General features: G+C 40.4%; 1 protein-coding gene across 1 annotated transcript in view; it reads right to left on the reverse strand.

Annotated features, from left to right (window-relative positions):
- Positions 1-18,478, reverse strand: part of SLC26A5 (solute carrier family 26 member 5) — a 31,964-nt gene extending 13,486 nt beyond the window's left edge. The window contains exons 1-6 of the mRNA XM_003201893.4: positions 18,374-18,478; positions 7,735-7,948; positions 5,948-6,087; positions 2,605-2,715; positions 1,858-2,039; positions 1,206-1,370 (exon numbers count right to left, since the gene is read on the reverse strand). Of these exons, the coding sequence (XP_003201941.2) occupies positions 1,206-1,370; positions 1,858-2,039; positions 2,605-2,715; positions 5,948-6,087; positions 7,735-7,948; positions 18,374-18,437 (876 nt within the window). The 5' untranslated portion in view covers positions 18,438-18,478. The remainder of the gene's footprint in view (positions 1-1,205; positions 1,371-1,857; positions 2,040-2,604; positions 2,716-5,947; positions 6,088-7,734; positions 7,949-18,373) is intronic.
- Between the last annotated feature and the right edge of the window lie 627 nt (positions 18,479-19,105).

A 19,105-nucleotide genomic window follows, 5' to 3' on the forward strand; every position in this document is an offset into this window, starting at 1 on the left:
CCTTCTACTCAAGATTTTTTGTCTGCAAAATTGGAACACTGATTATGTAAACTTGGAGCTTCCTAGAATGGTAGGTAAATCAGTTCTAGATGCATTTCAACTCTGTTGTTCGTAACAACAAGAAAAGTAATCACAGAATCACAGAATGGTTGAGGTTGGAAGGGATCTTTGGAGGTCATCTAGTGCATTCTCCCTGCTCAAGCAGGTTCCGTTTGAGCACATAACCCTGGATTGTGTCCAGGTAGCTTTTAATATCTCCAGAGAAGGAAACACCACAACCTCTCTGGGCATCTGAGCCAGTGCTCAGTCACTGTCAATATTTCTAATTGGAATCATAACTAAAGCTTTAATTTATGCTTTGGTTATGATTTCTATTAGAAATGTCCCTTTAAACAATACTTTGTGTAAGGTATCTGTTAAGTTTCTTTCCAAGTACAACTGTCAATTTTAAATTTAAGTGAACAAAAGCATTTGGATTTACTGAAATCATATTAACCAATTAACAGCTTTACTCTGCATAGTTTCTCTTCTATAATTATGAATCAAATGTTGTAATGTTATGCATTAGACAGAAGGTGTGTGGAAAATAAGGCTATGTATGAGCTATGCCAAATACTGGATCACTGTATGCTCCAAACAATCAGTTCTAATGTTTATAGTCTTTAATAAATTGTACTTTTTACACGGAGTGCCTTGCTTCAAAAATAGTTCTCTTCCACTGCTTTAAAGAACAGGTACATTTATGATGGCACAGCACTTTATGTCCAGTCACACTGCAAAACAGCTTACAGACAGGAAATGAAGAATACAGCCATCAGGAACAGTGTGTGAAATTAAAGAAATACAGACCGGACAAGGTTCTGAGAACAACATTTCCTACTTTTGCAAAACATCTCTGGTTTACAGTAAAACGTGTCATACAAAGCTTCAGGCTTCTTTTTCACTAGGAGAACAGATGTTTTCCTATAAGAGACCCATTCCAATGAGTTTTATCTGCTCATGTTGGAGTGTGCTGATTTATTCTCACCCAAGATACACTTTAAGATGCTCAAATATTGCTTTAACACTTAAGGATCTGATACCCAGTTTTGAATACTAAGGCACTGTTCTACTCAGTGCCAAAATACTTTTTTTAATAGAAAAGGACGTAAGTACTAGACCACGACAACGTGGCATTTGCATATTTAGTGAAAGTAGTTACTTACATACACAACTGAGAGGGGTCCACTGTATCGGCTAGTCTTTACTCCAAGCAGGTACTTTAACTGTGATGTGAAGACATGAACTGCAGCAGCAGTAGTAAATCCTCGCACCAGAGGCTCTGTTAAATAGATGGCGACAAACCCAAATCGAAGGAAGCCTAAACACAACTAATGAAGAAGAGAAAAGGGAACCGTGTGACTCTCATTGTAATCTGAATCTCAGCACAACATAGCAGACAGATCTTCTTATCCCCAAACCAAATGAGGCAGGCCTGAACCAGGCCCTTTCATAACCTCGTTTCAGTAAGTAGCCATGAATGCACCAAATCTTCCATTCAACTGGCAGGTACAACACAAGACACAAGTAAACAGGTGCTTGTATGCATTTATGAAACATCATGTAGAGTTCTTTTCTGACAAGATAGGAAAAAATGAAAGGGGAGGTCCTGTTTTTGCCAGTCAAGCCAAGATGCCCAGACACAGACTTGCTTCCCACGCATCTCTCTGCAAGCCACTTCTGCTACATGGCTGCCGTGAAGCAGCCTGCATTCTACACAGCACACTGAAGCATAAGTCTGTTGACTAAGATCCGCTGCCCCTTGCAGCTGTAAGTCCGGCAGCAGCTCTTACAACAAACAGGTATGTATGCACATACCTGGATAATTCCTGAAAGAAAGGCGAGGGTCACAGCTACTTGTACGCGCTTGTCATCTCTAAGACTGTAGTAATCTGAGGCATCTGTAGTGTTAGTTGAGTTATAGCCTACAAAGGTCACTTCATCAGGCACTAGTCTCACAGCAACCCCACCAACCATCATACTAATCACAGCAAAAGTGCCTGAAATAAGGGGGAAAGGAAAATAATAAGTTAAAATTCTGGCAGGTGTAAGGAACAGTTCTTCCTTACTACTATAGGCTTCCTTACTACTGCAAAGATCCATGGAATTATTTGATAATAGATTCTTCCATCTAAATAGCATATTTTTTTAATCCCAGAAGTTATTCCAGTACTCAGCATCACTAAAGCTATTTAGATATTGAATGCAGACCTCTATGGTAAGAAAACATCATCCATTTTTCTATCTCAGTTTCTATTATGCAATTAGAGACCCATGGCCAGACAGATGGTTGACAACAGAGATGAAATCATAGTTCAGGAGTTCATAACACACGTTTTCAGACGTAACCACATCCCTCTCCCCCCAGCTCTTTATTCTTTCCTAAGCAGGATAGATAAATTAGCAATAAAAAAACTTGCTCATGCTCAACACATTTGTGTATCGCTTATTCACTTAAATGTGAGTTTACAGAAAACCACTACACTTTCTATTTATATAAGTTAATTTTTAGAGTTTTGCTAGGCACAAACACACAAAGAATTTCAGTTATGCATACAGTTATACCTATTGATATGTGCTTGGAGGTCCCAAAAAAAGTATACAGAAAGACAGGATAAAATGAAGAATATAGGCCAAATACTGGGGGAACAGCTGCCAGCAAAGCATAAGCTAAACCTAGAAAACAAACACAAATACGTATGTTAGCAGAACAAAACAATTTCAAGCAAAAGGATTCAAGTCTACTGAAGCTGAACTCATCTAATATGAGCATTAGAGATTTATCACAGGTAAAGAGAAGTCTTGCAGAGAATATTCTTAAATAAATACACATAATACTTTAAGACAGTGCCCAGAAACTTGAATGATTTAATTCAGGAAACCACAAGTCTGTAACTACAGGCACTGCAGATGTGCATGAGTATGTTTGTTTGTGTGCACGTGTCTTTGAGGTTGGAAGTATTTCAAAACAGTTAACAAACACATTTTGTGTCTTTTGTTCTCAAAAAATTAGTGAACACTCCATCATTATAAATCCAGAACACATTTAATTTTTCTCCTCCTTTTTAATCAGACATGATTTTCATGGCATCTCACAACTGACCAAACACTTTCTTCCTCTCCTCTTCCCAGAATGTGTGGGATTACATAACGCTTCACATATCCATAAAACATGTTCCTGAGTGTATAAGAAACAAGGGAGCATTGTTTACGATCCATTAAGACAAAGAGCTTACAGTCCGTATTCCTTCCAGTATAGTCAGTAAATGAAATTGCTTTGTTATTAAGACATGCAATCCCTTGCAGTCTAAGTGCAATCCACAATATTCCCATTTGTTGATGGAGCTGGCAAGCATGAGGATAAAGCTGTGGGAAAACAGCATTGAGGGAAGCCAGGGAGGAACACCTCTCACAGTGCTCTCACTCCATGGGACTGCATGAGTGCTTACCATGGGACTGTGCTCACTAGCAAATGGTGTGCATCTCATAATATGGAGAGTAACCGTCCTGAGCAGTTCAGCAAATCCAATAGTTTTACATGAGTTTTACATCTGTATGACATGCTGTACCCTGGCTTGATTTGTTCTCCAGTTCACCTAGACAAGTGCAGAGTCACAACACACAAAGAAGCTGTGTGTTGCTACCACATTCTGGTGAACTGCTCCAGTCTGAGTCTGAAAAGTTCAAAAGTCCATCACACTTAAAGGATTCAGTGCTTTGCCCATAAAGGAGAATTAGTGACACTCTATAACACCTCTCTATTAATGTATTTTTAAATCTAGAGACAAAGCACGAGATTATCCTAAAAGAACAGACCAGGAAGGAATTTTCTGTGCCATCCAAGTAGTCTTGCACAATGCAGTAGCTCACAGGGACTTGCTGATGCCCAAAATGTCTGAGACCTACCAATTCAATTCAAGAATTCATATTCCTAACAGAACTGGACTGATGATACTGTTATTCTCTTGCAGCAATGAGCTTTTAATTAAGTACTTCTGAAACTCACCTCACATGTACTCTCTGTCCCAGGGGCTATTTCACACCAAGAGCATCAACAGAACATCCTGTACCATAACATCCTGGCCTTTAATATTGCAATGAACTTACCAGTAAAAGTGGCTAGAACTAAAAAACAGTGGTGTCAAAGTAGGAAGGTGGGTCTATGAATAGCCTTTTATTCTCTTTCCTTTTCACTTGTACTGGCATTTTTTTAAATATCGTCAGTGCCAAGGAAATAAAGAGATATTGACATGAGAGGAGTTCACTGCTCAAACCTGGCAAAATTCCCAGGCTTCTTTGACCTCATTCTTGCCATAATGACATCCTTTCCAGAAAAACAGGAGTTCAACTTATGCCTTTTCAGAAAGGGAAAGATCAAGAGCAGTTCAAGGGTATGACTGCAATCACTGAAGAAAAGAATAATGTTTAGTTTAAAACAAAGTTACAACATTAAGTTTAAAGTTCACTGCTGACCACTTACATTTTAGTGCCCTTATCTAGTCCATCACATAAACTGTGCCTCAGTATACACATGGTGATGTTTGTGCCTAATGCATGACAGATTTCTCTAACAGTTTACCACAGCACTGATCTGTTTAAGATAGAATCATAGAATAGAATCATAGAATGGCCTGGGTTGAAAGGACTATAATGATCATCTAGTTTCAACCCCCCTGCTACGTGATGTTTATGTTTGTGTAGGAAGAATCCTTAATTATTAAAAAAAAAAAAAAAAAGACATATATCTGGTAAGCTGCAAAATTAAAAAGGTCAATTGCACTAAGTTAGGATATTTCATTACCCTAATGGATCATCCCATAAAAATCTAGATTTCTAAGATTTACAGACTCATTCTTCAGACCTGCCTCAGCCTAAAGGGGAATGAGTGAGGCAGAAATAGGAAATAAGCCAAAGCTTAATTAAACTTATATAAACTTATGTATACTTTAATATCCTTAACATGAGGATCCTGCTGGACTGGGCTCTATAAAAAAATCAAGGATCCTCTCTAATCCAAGAACTACTGGGACAGTAGCTGTCGTCATGATGTTGCCATTCCCAAGAAAGTAATGGCACCCCATACTGCATACAATGCAATAAAAATGATGCCAGTTTTTAACAGTGCAGCATTTCTGAAATTGCTGATAGTGTCAGACTTAACAAAAGGCTTCACTAGCCCAGTCACCAAGAACAAAAAGAACAATGAATATAGTTTCCCTCTTATTTTTCTACAGAGTCCGCTCCAGCTTAAAAGCCTGGCTGTACTAGGTGTGAAACGTCCAACTAACTTAATAGAAAGTCCAAAGATTTTCATTCTTGTTACGTAAGTTTCTCTCGATTTATTTTCACTGTGCCAACTGTTGTCCACTACTACATCAGTGCAGAGATGTATCTAATAAGTGATGCATCTAATAGGTGGTAGTAGCTTAAGCTGGTGGCTTCTATCCTTAAGACAGAAGTCTCTGATTTCTTGCACATTCTTCTCTGAATTATTTTAGTTTGGTTACTCTACAACAGTTGCTCTTCTATGGAATATCCTGCCAGAACTACTGTTGAAGTATGATTCCTATTACGTCCATTGGATACTGCAACGCTCTGTGGGGAATTTCCAACAACTTTCATGATGAGGAGATAAGAAGATAACTAGGTGCATTAAGCACAGGTTTAAACATGCACTTAAACTAAACAGTTATTCTTTCAGAGTTCACTGTATATTTTACAGTGACGTGCAATTTTGAGGGCATCCTCCTTACTGACTGGTCTGCTGAATGCTGTACTGACCTCCAGACACACACCTGAAAGACCCATGCCATTTTCATGGGCACCCATTCAGGAAGCCAATCACTAGCATAAAAGCAAACACAGAAAAAGAAAAGCAGAGAATGAATAGATACAGAGAGATACTCACCTTGAGGAAGCTGCATAACTCCAGTGCTTATACCTGAGATAATATCTCCTAATAAGTATTCCTTCACTGGGTAACGGGGAAGCCATTTTAAAATTGGTAAGAAACTGTAAAGATGAGACTTGGCTTTCTTAGAAGAACAACTGAAAAGACAAAGCAGAAAGAAAAAGTTAGACACTAGCAGCTCAAAAAAAAAAAAATTAAGATCTTTATTCTCTATGCAGAAAACAACTCCATTAAGCACAGACTCAGATTCCTGATTACAGTGTTTTCTGTACAAAGCTTAAGCACAAACAATCATGACTCCGGTTACTTCAGCCTTTTATCACATGTTGGCCTTATCTTGTGAGGCTGGAATTCTGAGGAAGTGAAACTGTTCAAGTCTATGCACAGTGGGGCAGTCACACAACACTTCTGTCTGAGATCATTTGTCTAATAACAATCCCTGAGGATAACTTGCTTTCAGATAGTGTTTTTCCCTCATAGATCTCAAGATACTTTGTAATGTTTTTTCCTATTCTTACTTACAGTCTGGATGTTTTATATTTTTTATCATAACTTTTGACATTATGACACTTTTTTTCCCCCTAAATTATTTTACTAGTTCTTTTTACTATCACTTTTACCAATACACTAATTTTAAAACTAACTGAGAATATAGTCCTCCTTTACCATGAAAGGAAAGGCACTGAAGTTAGCAATACTGATCCTTGTGTCTTTCAGCAGTTATTAACCTTTTGAAACCCTGACCAATGACAACTGAATAGAGCCAAGAAATATCTCTATCCAGCACTACCATGCACCATATGTTGATTCCAGTGTGGTAAGAAAGTTTAACCTTGCGTAAAAATATAACACTGCAAACATATAAATGCTCCTCTGTGTAGAGGAACTGTGAGAGTACTGCAGAAATTTGTTAATAATCCCAAACTGCCATGGGACTAAATGGCATAGTGAAGAAATTTATTGTTAAGGAGAGGGAAAAACTAATCATGCACACTTCTTGCAATTCCCTCTCCTCTGTAGATTTTGGACTACATAATTTTTACTTGGGACGTTCTTTGGGAGTGGATTTAGGTGCCCCAATATCATTAGAATAATCCTTCAGTTAACCAAAGCAGATCTCTAAGCATCAAATCTTGGGGACACAAATATTTTACAGACAAGTAGTCAGGCAGAACAACATTCTGGCAAGGAACAGTCAACTCTGCAGATGAAGCACTGATAAACATAAAGATAATGAAAACTTATAGTATAAGAAGCTTTTCTTCATTATCCTCAGGCACTATGAAGCTAGAGTTGCACAGTTAAAGGCATTTTACATGTAACCATCTGATACTTAGATTGCAAGGCAGTTAGTTAAAAGCTCAAAGTACCTCTATTACATCCTCATTTAGCTAAAAACTTAAGTTCTACACAGCTGTCATTTACTCCAACTCTTCCGTGAAATGCTCATGTGAAGTGCAAATTTGGCTGTATTTCCACATAAAAAGGACAGACTTTTTCTGGGTCCTATGAATTTATGTGTTGCATTCCTATTCTGCATATTTTTCCTTTTCACTTTAATGAATGTAATTCAACTAGTTTATCCAGCAGTTTGTAATACAGTTACATATTTACGTATAAAAACACGTATACAGCTTCATCACAGTCTTGATGAATAATCAAACTAGAACTATTGCTTCTATCTTGCAGGTTTCTTTGAAGGAACTACCACCTATGTGTATGAAAAGAAGAGAGAATTAGAATGGTTCTAACCAATAAAACAAAGATAAGATGCAAAATCCTACCGACAAGAGTGCTCAATTTTCTGCCTCAAACTCTGATGTGTTCTTTCTCGTTTGTGCAGCTGTCCTTGCAAGATCTCTTGGTTATATATTGGTCTCTCTACACAATACTTCTGGTTTTGCTCAAGACAGCCTCCACTTTCTTGAGCATCTTCCATAGCTGATCTCACTGAACAGGAGCCAAGGAAGAAGAGCTCTACAGTCTCCAAGGCAAAACCTGGCAATAGAGAAAAAAGGTTTGGTCAGTGAACGTTGCTGTTTGAACCTCTCATTTGGAATTTCCTTTCTGAGAGTGCACTTTGACGAGCCAGGTAGCAGAATTATGAATAAAGTTTAAAAGCACTAATTAGATGGTCAGCAACAGTAAATAAAAAAATTACACTCATTATCTTTACTACTGGGAAACCATTATTTTTATGCTTCTCCTATGTAAAGAAAGCTTTTGCATTAATTACTCTGTAAATAATTGCAGAAATGCAAAAATGGAAGGGTATGTTCGGGCTTATCTGCCCTCTTCCTCCTCAGCTTCTAAAGGAAATGCGAATATTGAAGAGAGATTATTTTATTGCTGCTTACTCACAAACTGTAACACCCATCTCCAGAACACAGAACTTCAATTTTAACAATGAAAAGCTACTTCCTTTTCCAGATAACCAGTGCTTCCTGCACCTCCACCCTGCTCCCTCTTCCCTCTTTCAGAGGCTTCTTTTTCCAGACAGCAAGTATCTGAAGGACATACAATTCACTGCTTTCAAAGAACTGTTGTTTCAAGGCACGGTTTCTTCAGAAAGAGTGGTGAGGTATTGAAACAGGCTGCACAAGGAGATGGTGGAGATGTTCAGGAAAAGTGCAGATATGGCACTTTGGGTCACAGTTTAGTGAGCACAGTGATGACGGGCTGACAGTTGGATTAGGTGGCCTTACTGGTCTTTTCCAGCCTTAATGACTTTATGATTTTATGATACTGCTGTTCTCAGTCCTACACCCACTAAAATGGGGTGCCACTGCCATAAACACCTGAACATGCTACATGCTCTGCTCATTACTTAGTCCTGTGGTGGCTACTTCTATAAACGTAACTCTGAATCACTGTTATTCACAATCTGAACTCTGACTCATAATTCAGAGCTCTCCTGGACTCTTCTTCTCTCCAGGGTGATACCCCTGGTCATCTTGTACCCCATGTTTATGGGAGCAGAACGACAGAATCACTACATCATTAAGTAGGGGTGCTGGCTACCACTACGTTTAAAGACAGAAAGTGCACACAAATACAGTGAAGTGAAGCCTAGGAAAAAGTGAGTTCCAAACTGCCTTTAAAAATAAAAGATGGATTTCAGTTAAATTCTTGTAACCCAGAATTTGAGAAGAGATGACACTGATGTTTTTGATACACTGTGAATTAATAAGGAAAAAATACATGTATTTTAAACTGAATCTTACCACGATTATTCTAATCTGGGTAGAGATGTTACATATGGTTTGATCCCTTTAAATAATAGGGTAAAGCCCTAATTGTGAACTACATCTTTGGGCTCAAGTCCAGCAAGGTGTTTAAGCACATGTTTGCCTTTAAACAAGGGAGCTAACCCAGAGGTACTTTGTTTTAGACTGCACATCAATACTTTCCTAGAAAAGAGTTACTGCACAGAAATTAAACAAGCTCCACCTGAATGCTCAAAGCGAACCACGACTAGTCCAACGTCCTGATTCAGCAAATACAGTCTGCCCAGCATCAATATTACTCCCAGAGCCTTTAGTCTGACAAAGGTGCTAGAACTTTCCACTCAAGGCTCATGTTAGCTTTATATACTCTTGAAATGCATTTTAAGCTTCTTTCCCATCTTTACATAGTTTCAAGTCACTGAGAAGTCTGAATGACACTTTATTTTCTCACATTATTGCTCTCAAATCTGAGTCCAGTCAACATTAGAACAGGATTGTTCTACCACCTTCATGATACCAGATGTATCTTATCACATACTGCAAGCAATTACTTTCCATATTAAGATGTTAGCCAAATATACATCTGTAGCACTTTTTTTTTTGCACCAAAGTTTACCTACCCACAAATACCACTTCCCATTACACATCTTGCTCTGTTCCAGACAGTGAGACAGGCATGAACTCTAAAATAACTGAAATGTTAACTGCCCTAATGTAACACAGCAGAACACAAGCAACCCAGAAGCTTTCCAGAATGCAGTGATTACAGTTTCCTGATAAAGGTGATGGAGATGCTGACAAGGGGATGTGCCCTGTTGGACCTGATGCTTACCAACAAGGAAGAACTTGTCAGAAACATGAAGCTTGGGAGAAGCTTTGGCTGCAGTGCCCATGAGATAGGGGAGCTCAGGATCATCAAATCATGGAACCATTTGAGTTGGAAGGGGGACCTTTAAAGGTCATCTGGAAAAACTCCCTGCAATGACCAGGGACACCTACAGCAAGATCAGAACCCTGTTCAGCCTGACCTCGAATGTCTCTGGGGACGGGGCATCAACAACCTCTCAGGATGACCTGTTCCAGTGCTTCACTAAAAGGATCCTGAATGGAACAAGACATATAGCTGAATCACAGTCCCAGGCCTTGGAAGAGCCATGGGATATGGTCACAGAGAGAAGGATCCTAGAGAGTTGGCTGATTGTTGAAGATCACCTCCTCCAAATTCTAGAATTGTCCATCCCAATAAACAGGAGTTCAAGCAAGAGTGGTAGAAGGCCACTATGCTATTCAGAAGCACCTTGATGGGATGGAGAAATGGGCAGGCAGGAGCCTCACTGAGTTCAACACAAGGAAGCACAAAGTCCTGCCTGTGAGAGAAATTACTCCATGCACCTGTAAATGCTGGGATTTAATCATCTGGAAAGAAGCTGTGCAGATAAAGACAATATTATAATAGATAATATACATTGTCCACTGAGTAGCTGAGGAGTTCAGAGAGAGCGGCATTCTGTGACTAGTTCTGTGTCCCTCCAAATGTCTGTTGACCACCAATATTATGATTTGCCAATAGAGATATACAGGACTAACAAATTCAGACTTGGTCTTCACTCTCAGCATGCTCACAGAAGAAGAAAAATAGTGAGAGTCATTCCCACGAGGACACAGCATTACACATTGATTTCTGAAAACTCCCAGACCCTCAGCTTAAGGAAGAGAAAGGTGATCTTCCAGCATTTGTGAGCCTTACTTAATAGTGGAATACTGTTCTTGGACAACCTTTGAACTTCATAGCAAGGATAAAATTAACATGCTGCTAAGAAATGCTGCCAGTAATCTTATCAGGCAGATAAAAGTTAAGCTAAAGTAGCTAAAAGCTGTATGCAAAAGACTTAAGAGTTAGCAATTCTTTATCTGACTGATAAAGACCTGTTCTTATGTCTTTACTGCTACTATCAAATTGAAGGTGTCAAAAGAAAAAAAAAAAGGGAAGCAAATATCACTTTATAACACCATCACTAGTAATCAAGCACTTCTCTTCACAATCATAGGTGATAAAGAAGAGTTGTAAAGCCACCTACACTGATCTTGCAGATGACAGTAATTTTTGATCCAGTTTACATAAATGAGAATACAGCCATCAAATTTATAAGGAACTATATTTGGTTATTGTGGACGTTCAAACACATACAGCGGATACTTGCTTGTTCCTTATATTCAAAATACAATGTATGAAAGAAAAAAAACAAAAAACTGGAGACATGAAGAACGACATACTGCACCACCATCACAGCCTTAAGAGGGTTATAATTTCAGAATGGGGCACTCCTGTTACTAACCTCGTGTATCTAACATGAATGTACCTGAATCTGCCTACTACAACTCAAGGCGTTTGACGACAGATCCATTGACCTGCCTGTTTTAAAGGAGCAGAAAGCCTTCCTTCTGGTGGAAGTTGGAAAAGCATGGGTGAAATTACTAATACAGTATTACACTAGAGAAATGCATCTGTGCTGAGGAACTCCAAGTTTGATCAAGTATTTAAGAACCTTTAAGATTACAGACAAAGGGGACTGCCATCAGCCAAAGGGCTTGTGGAATTCACTCTTCAGAAAACACGCTCCACCAAAGGGGCACTGAAGAGCAGAGCTACTGCAGGGTCTGTTGCTAAAATCCCAGGAGCCAATTTTCAGAACCACGACTTTTCTCATTCCTTTCTTCTCTCTCTGACCTCATTCCTCAGGGCCCTTATGCCCTTTTACTTATCATCTTAAGTAATTATAAAATGATACCAAGCTAGAATTGAATTATTTTTGAACAAGCACAACGCAGATGTAAAATGACTGGGTGGGGTTGTACAGAATGGGTTTTCTTAGTTTCCTTGGACTGCACTTATCATCCTTGTTTCTCCTTTGCTACTCCCACTAAATACACTAATGAATAGATGTCTTAGAACTGCAGTCTTCTGGTAAAGCTTCACAAATTCAGAAATAACTTGTGAACCAAACAGAGCTTTCGCTGTGTTGGTGAAGGAAATGCAGAAGTTTTCATGGGAGACTTTAAAAAAAAAAAATCTAACCATCAGGACCAATCCAGCTTTCAGACAGAAAACTTCCATTCTTTTCCACATGAAAGGTTGAAGATGCCTGCATACACAGTGTTGCATATGTGTCAAAAGCTCCTCTGGACACCCACTCCAGTTGTACCACAGGAGCTCTCAGCCCAACTGCACAAGCCCAGAGCAGCACAGGGATCAGCACTGGGACGAGGGGAGTCTGGGCCCACTCTGGGGGATGAGAGCAGTGGGGCCTGGTGCAGGACAGCTATCAGGAGCTGGAGAATCCTGATCAAACATATGTGTATACAGATAACTTTTCCAGCAACTGGAGGAGGCTCTGGGGCATATGTGACCAGCTGGCAGCAACTGGGGACACAGGGATGCAGCAGCTAGCAGCAGGACCTCAGTGTCTAAGTGCAATTGCTAGAGGGATCCACCTTGGAGATACAAACATATATGGACATATCTATTAATTTATACCTATTATCAATGTGGACCTCCTTCCTACTCAAACAGAGAAGGAGACTGAGATGGTTGGTGCTGTCTGTCTAATCTATGTAGCTGGTCACACATATAAATATATTGTGTATGCTCTGTGTGCCTACTCATGGGACCTGGGGATGTGCAGCAGCAGCAACAGCCTCACTGCCTCAGACTGCTGTGTTCAGCATAACTTTCCCCTAACAAACTGATGTTTTACTCAGTGAAAAGGATGTAATCATAAGATGTGAGGCACTGAGATCCTTGTCTCAGAAAACAGTAACTAGCTAGATAATTTTAAAAAGACTATGAAACTTACCCCTTGTGCATAGAGATATTTTATACCTCATGCTCCTTAGAGAAAAAGTAAATAAATAACACTCGGGACTTTAGCCTCTAAAGATTTATTCCATAGATTATTTATTAGTATCTAACATTATATCCTATCAAACAGCAATCTTATACTTGTCAACAAGATAACATTTTGGAAACCTGTGATTGAGCTATTTAATCAGTTTCACATAAGGCAGACGCCTGTGGCACTATGAGGAGCTGGTCTCCCCTGCCAGATATAGATAAGGGATGGCTTGTTTCCAGTGTATATGCTTTGATCATATTTACACGGGTTCTCGAGGACATCATTCTCATCTCTGTGTTTGTGGCTTTAGTGACATTGGGTATGAATCTGCGATATCCACCCCTTCACAACTTTCCCTTTGAACTCCAAAAGCAGTAGCTACAGACAGTAAAATCAGACAAGTTAATCATAATGGTATCATGGCCAAAGACCACTTTGTTGATCTTGTGCCAACTGATAAGGATGCACAGCCCTCTGTGCACCTCAGGTTGGGTAACCATTAGCTAGGTTCACTTCTGTGGGGGAAATCCACTGACAAAAAAACTGCTTTGGAGCAAGCTTCATTGCAGCCATCCAAATGCTGATCAGAAGAGAAAACATGGATCAACATAACAAGCTAATCCAGAATCATTTCTACAGTGCATGTAGCATTGGAATACTAATGGTCTCCAGCTGAATACTAGAACTGTTTATGACCTGGTACTCTTCATCCATCTTCTTCTAGCCAAGTGGAACAAGCACACAACAAACAAGTGCCTGATCATGTAGCGGGGTACAGTTACATGCTGCACTTTCTTCAGTAGAGAAAGCACCCAACAAGTCCTCCTATCATAGATTGATTCATCAAACCTGTTTACGCACACACTACTAGCTTCCTAACTGACTACATCAAGTTAAAAATAAACAAACAAACAAAAAAAAAAGCAGAAGGTTGCTGTTTATAACCACAATAATTTCAGTGATCATATTTATAGTGCAAATGTCTGAAGCCAGAGGGGAAGCTGGAGGATAGCGAATCACACCGCGGTTACAGGAATAAATGACTGAGTTGGAAAGAGGGAAGAAAACAGAGGGTTTCAAATGTATAAACGGATATTCCAGTTTCACGGTTGACAACAAGGCATGAAATAACTCTTATTAACTAACAAAGGATTTGAATTTTCCAAGGATCCTGTAGGGAGGTTCTCTTCCTGGGGCTTTCAGAAAGGATTTGCCCCTCTGCAGAACAGGGTACAACAAGTGCCGTGCTTGAAGAAATTCCCAAAGAACTGTTGCTTCTGAAAAAGCCAATGTAGAGCTCCAGCACAGGGCAGATATTCTCTTGGGAAGTGGTACTGATAGCTATTTAATCAAGCTGCAATTCTCTTCCTATAGTTTTGAGAGAGAAGTTCAAATTCTGCATTCACATGAGGATGCATTCAGAAGAAACGGATAGTTCCTTGTCAGCTGATATTATAGCACAGACTTTCAGGGTATGTTGTGCACTAGGTACCAAACTAAATCCTGTATGAGCAGCAAGCAGGACTTGACTTATGACATATTCTGCCCCAGTTTATGCAACTGCTAATTGGCTGAGATTCTGTTACCCAAGCGATAGCGTCTTCCTGACTCCTATGTACTTAAGGGTGTTGCCTCACGCTCTGAGGAGATTGCCAGTCAGTGGAAATGACTTTCCTCGACTTTCTGACATCAGGGTTATGCACAAAGGCCACAAGTGTGCAATGGCCAATGCTGCTTGTTGTTGAAATACTTAAAATTCACAGTAAGAAAACCAAAGATGGACAGAGGTTTTTCAGAGCTTCACACCAGCGCCTGCAGACTCACCTTATGCCTTAGCATTTCTTCTGTGGCTGATTACATAGCTCATAGAAAAAGAAATGTCTAATGCTTCCTGAGAGCTTAAACAACAGCTGACATATAACAAGTATGTCACAGTGTATGTCTGCTCTTTGGTACCTACTAAACTTGATCCACATAAAAAAAGTGGTTCCACAATCACAACAGTGCAGTTAAGATGGGATAACATACAGAAATTGTCTTGGACTGACTCATTATCAGTTTGTGATGAACACCTTCATATGTTGGAAGGTTTTCCAGTGAAGGGAACAAAAATGATAAAATAACCTGCCAAACTCTTGCACTCACCACTGTACTTTGATTTGATGAGTCTACTGAAGCACTGATTTTTCAGAAGCATTGATGAGGTCTTCATTAATCAGCAGCATTTTAAGGTAGAACTGAAGATACGTATATTGCGAGAAGAAGATTAAGAAAATAGTGGTGCTCACCATTCAAGCACACAGGAAGGCCAGGCATCCACCTATCGAATCGTCATCTATACCAGATCAGTAAAAATATCAATCTGTACAGATGGTAGAAGAGTCCTCCAACTGATTCCCAGCACAAATGGATTCCTTCAAGAAATAACCCAAACAGGACACAATGACCAAGGAACTGAAAGAACAATATGAATCCCTGGGTGAGGACCATCAAAGGAAAAGAAGAAAGGCTCATCGAGTTATTTTTCTGGCCTGACTTCCTTTTACAAGAATGTACTTTCAGTACAAATACAAAAGCCCCAGGTCATCTGTTAGTAGTATGGACACAAGTACAGCAGGATCTGGAGCACTGCAACATCAAAAGATCATAAGCACCAATTTTAAACACGAAACTAGAGAAAAACAAAGAAACACAAACATAATGCAGATCAGAAAATGAGCAAATAAGTATTGTGCAAAATTCCATGGTGAACCGTGAAACAGACCAGAGACAGGAGATAAGGAAAGTAACAGAAAAAAAGAAGGTATTAGAAAACAATGTTGGAGTCAGAACTCTGTAGCTAGGGCACTGTTCCAGTGAGCAGGATACGTGGGGCTAAACATCAATGTGAGGAAGCAGCAACTGGACTCAGTTCTAGCTTTGTCCAGAAAAGGACTGTAAGCACATTGTGCCAAAAAGGTTTGAAAGCAGCAGCAAAAGTTAAGCATTTAAAGAAGGTATTACAAATCCCTGCATCTATGAAAACGACCTGTGGCTTTGTTCCAGCCATGACTTACACATCTCTTCAGACATGCCTGAGCCCAGCAGTGTTCCTGCCACAACTGGAACAGGCAGCATTCCCTGACAGACATCTCAGGCAATCCAAGCCCTGTGCTGCATAGCATATTAAGATTTTAATTCTGTTCCATGAAAACCAGGTGCCCAGAATTCAAATTTTATAATGCCAACCCTTAATCTGTAATGCCTTAATCTGATCCAGCCCCAATGGACTGGACTCCAGCAATGATGTTTGTTTCAAGTAACAAACACTGCAGACTCTTATTCAGAGCAGAAAGTTCTGTCCATGTTTTAGTACTGAAAGATTATTTGAGAAGCTCTCAAATCAGGATTCATCAGGATAAGGATGGCAGTTATTTCACTAAACTCCACTGGGTTCAAATTAATAGGTTGATTTTAGCTTGAGAACTGTAGCTACAGCGCACGCTTCTGCTCGAAGTCACAGATTGATGCTTTAGAAGAACAAGTTCACATGGAAAAACTCTATCAGCAATGAAATATAGGAAAAATTAGCAGCCAGCAGTTCATCACATGCAGAAGTATGCAAACACTGGGTCATGGGCGAGTCACCCTCATGTAAATTAATAGGGGACCCATGAGAGTAGGGCAACCTGCTCTGGTGTTGCAGGAGTGTAAGAGACTGGTGGGAATGAAAGTCCTGATGGCTTTCTCCCTGTGCGTTAATGTCAAAGGAGGAAGAATGGGCAGCTGAAATAACTCAATTCCTAGGGATCTTGGATACTCCAGTTCAATAGTCAAACTGACATCTACTGTACATGCACAGACACACTGTCATCATAATTGTGTTATTCCTTGAGGTCCACTGTTCTTCTATTACTCAGCTACAGGTCAGATGTTACCACAGACTGTCTGGATATACTCAAGAAGTAGCCAGGAAAGTTACCACAACATAAACACTTTAGTCACTATGTATTCAAACAGGAGACTCAAGGACAATGGTACTTTAAGCCTTATTAGCTACACATTACATAAATCAGACACAGTTTGGGTCTCAGCATTTCCCCAAATGATTCTAGTTGCGGCCTGTCAAGTTTATGCTACCTATGGCTACTACTGCCTCACAGGGCTACAGCCCCAGCTCAATAACAACCGGTGTAACCAAAGTGAAAGCTGATCAACCAGCTCAGCTAGATCAGCCTGTGTAGGGAAATCAAGACAACAACAACAAACCAGAACATCAACACTAGCACCGAGGCTCATGTTCCTTAGGGGAGAGTTCCCTGGGACGCAGAAAAGCAGTGGGCTCCAGACCTCAGACTTCTCTGTAGTGAAAGGTTTAAGTAGATGAGCAGGCAAACCATGTGTTTTTGGAATATTTCAGCACCCTCGAGGACAAAATGTTACACCTCTGGAAAGCAATGTACTAAAAATATGATTTGAACCACAGCAAGAGATCAGAATGCCTACCAAATGGCAACACTTGATGGCTGCTTAGTGCCCTAAGTCTAAGATCTGACGGCCAGAACCCAACAGAACCGCTAAAGAAGCACCCACCTCAGAGAACCAGGCTAAGTTGTGACAAAGGCTGGGAAGACTTCAGTCTTTCCTGCAGAATTCCCAGTATCGTGCTCAGCCATCTTTACCTTTCAAACTATATTAAACAAGCTTCAAGCAAACTTACCCTGCCCACAGAATTTCGTACAGCATGACTAACAAAGGCACACCAACTCTAGGCAGATCACTCAGGCAGCAGTAGTATGATGTAGTGATCGGAGCTTAAGCTTTGAAGTTGTCAGTAGATTTTTTCCTGTTGGACTTAGAGCTTTCCTTTGCTGAAATGTGATTCCATTAATATCCCAGTATTGCCCCAGTTCCCCCCACAAATCTAATTTTAAGCTTAATGAAGCTTTTAGCACAATCCTGCTGAGCCAAGGCCCTCAGGTCTATACAATGAAGTATATGCTATCTCAAATCAACATGCTTTATCAGCTACCAACAGCTGCTCTGCTTAGGTGAAACTCCACTCTCTCCCTACACTCCTTCCATTTCAGAGATGCTTAGCAGTGCTCTGCATATCAATCAATAAAACAGTTCAGTTCAGAAACACTGACAGAAACAGCACTGGAACAAGTGTCTTGTGTCCTGAGAATGTGTGGAATTGCCATAAGCCAAGTATGACAAAATGTGAGCATGACTACTGGAGGAACCCTGAGAGCAGAGCTTATCTCCAGAGAGTTCATTCAGTGTACGCCACACGCCTGAAGCCGTACCTTTAATCACCTTACCTTTATTATTCCTGCAGCAGCTAACGAAGCAGCATATGACTTGTGAAAGTTCTGTAAGAGACATAAAGACATCTATTCACTCAGAACACATTCTATTACACACTGAGTAGACGATACTTCAAAAGTCTCTCTGAAAATCTGTCTTCTTTCATGAAAACTTCATGAAAAAAACAAAACAAAACAAAACAAAACAAAAAACAGCTATAAAACCAAGCCAGCAGCCAGACCTGGGTGCAAGCCTTCCCCAACCAGACCAACACCGTGTGACTGCAACAGATACAAGAATTATGAAGGTACTTTCTGCTGAGTCACCACTAAGTAACAACAGTAAGAGTACTTTTTTCATAGTTATCTACCGTTACTTTAGTACTATCTAACGTCCTGCCGCAGCTGTTGGCCCTCTGCACGGCAGGGCGCGATGCAGACAGCGCAGCGGCTTCCCCTCATCCCTTCGACGGGGTCCCAACGCTCCCAAAGCTCTCAGACTGGAAGCTGAGAAACGCTGAGTGGGCAAAGGCACGGCTCTGCGCTTAGCCAGAACACGGGATAAAACACAGATCAATCGAGCTGCTGGCAAAGCTGGGAAGACGCGTGTGCTGAAGCTAGCGCTAGGAAGCAAAGCAGCTATCGCAGCCGCCGAACGCCTCCTCGCACGGCCGCTCGGAGCCACGCGGCCCGCACCGACGGGCAGCGCACGAGGAAATGACGGACCCCCTCCGTCTCCCCCCTTCG

Source organism: Meleagris gallopavo, chromosome 1, assembly GCF_000146605.3.
Source record: "Meleagris gallopavo isolate NT-WF06-2002-E0010 breed Aviagen turkey brand Nicholas breeding stock chromosome 1, Turkey_5.1, whole genome shotgun sequence".
NCBI classification, from domain to species: Eukaryota; Metazoa; Chordata; class Aves; order Galliformes; family Phasianidae; genus Meleagris; species Meleagris gallopavo.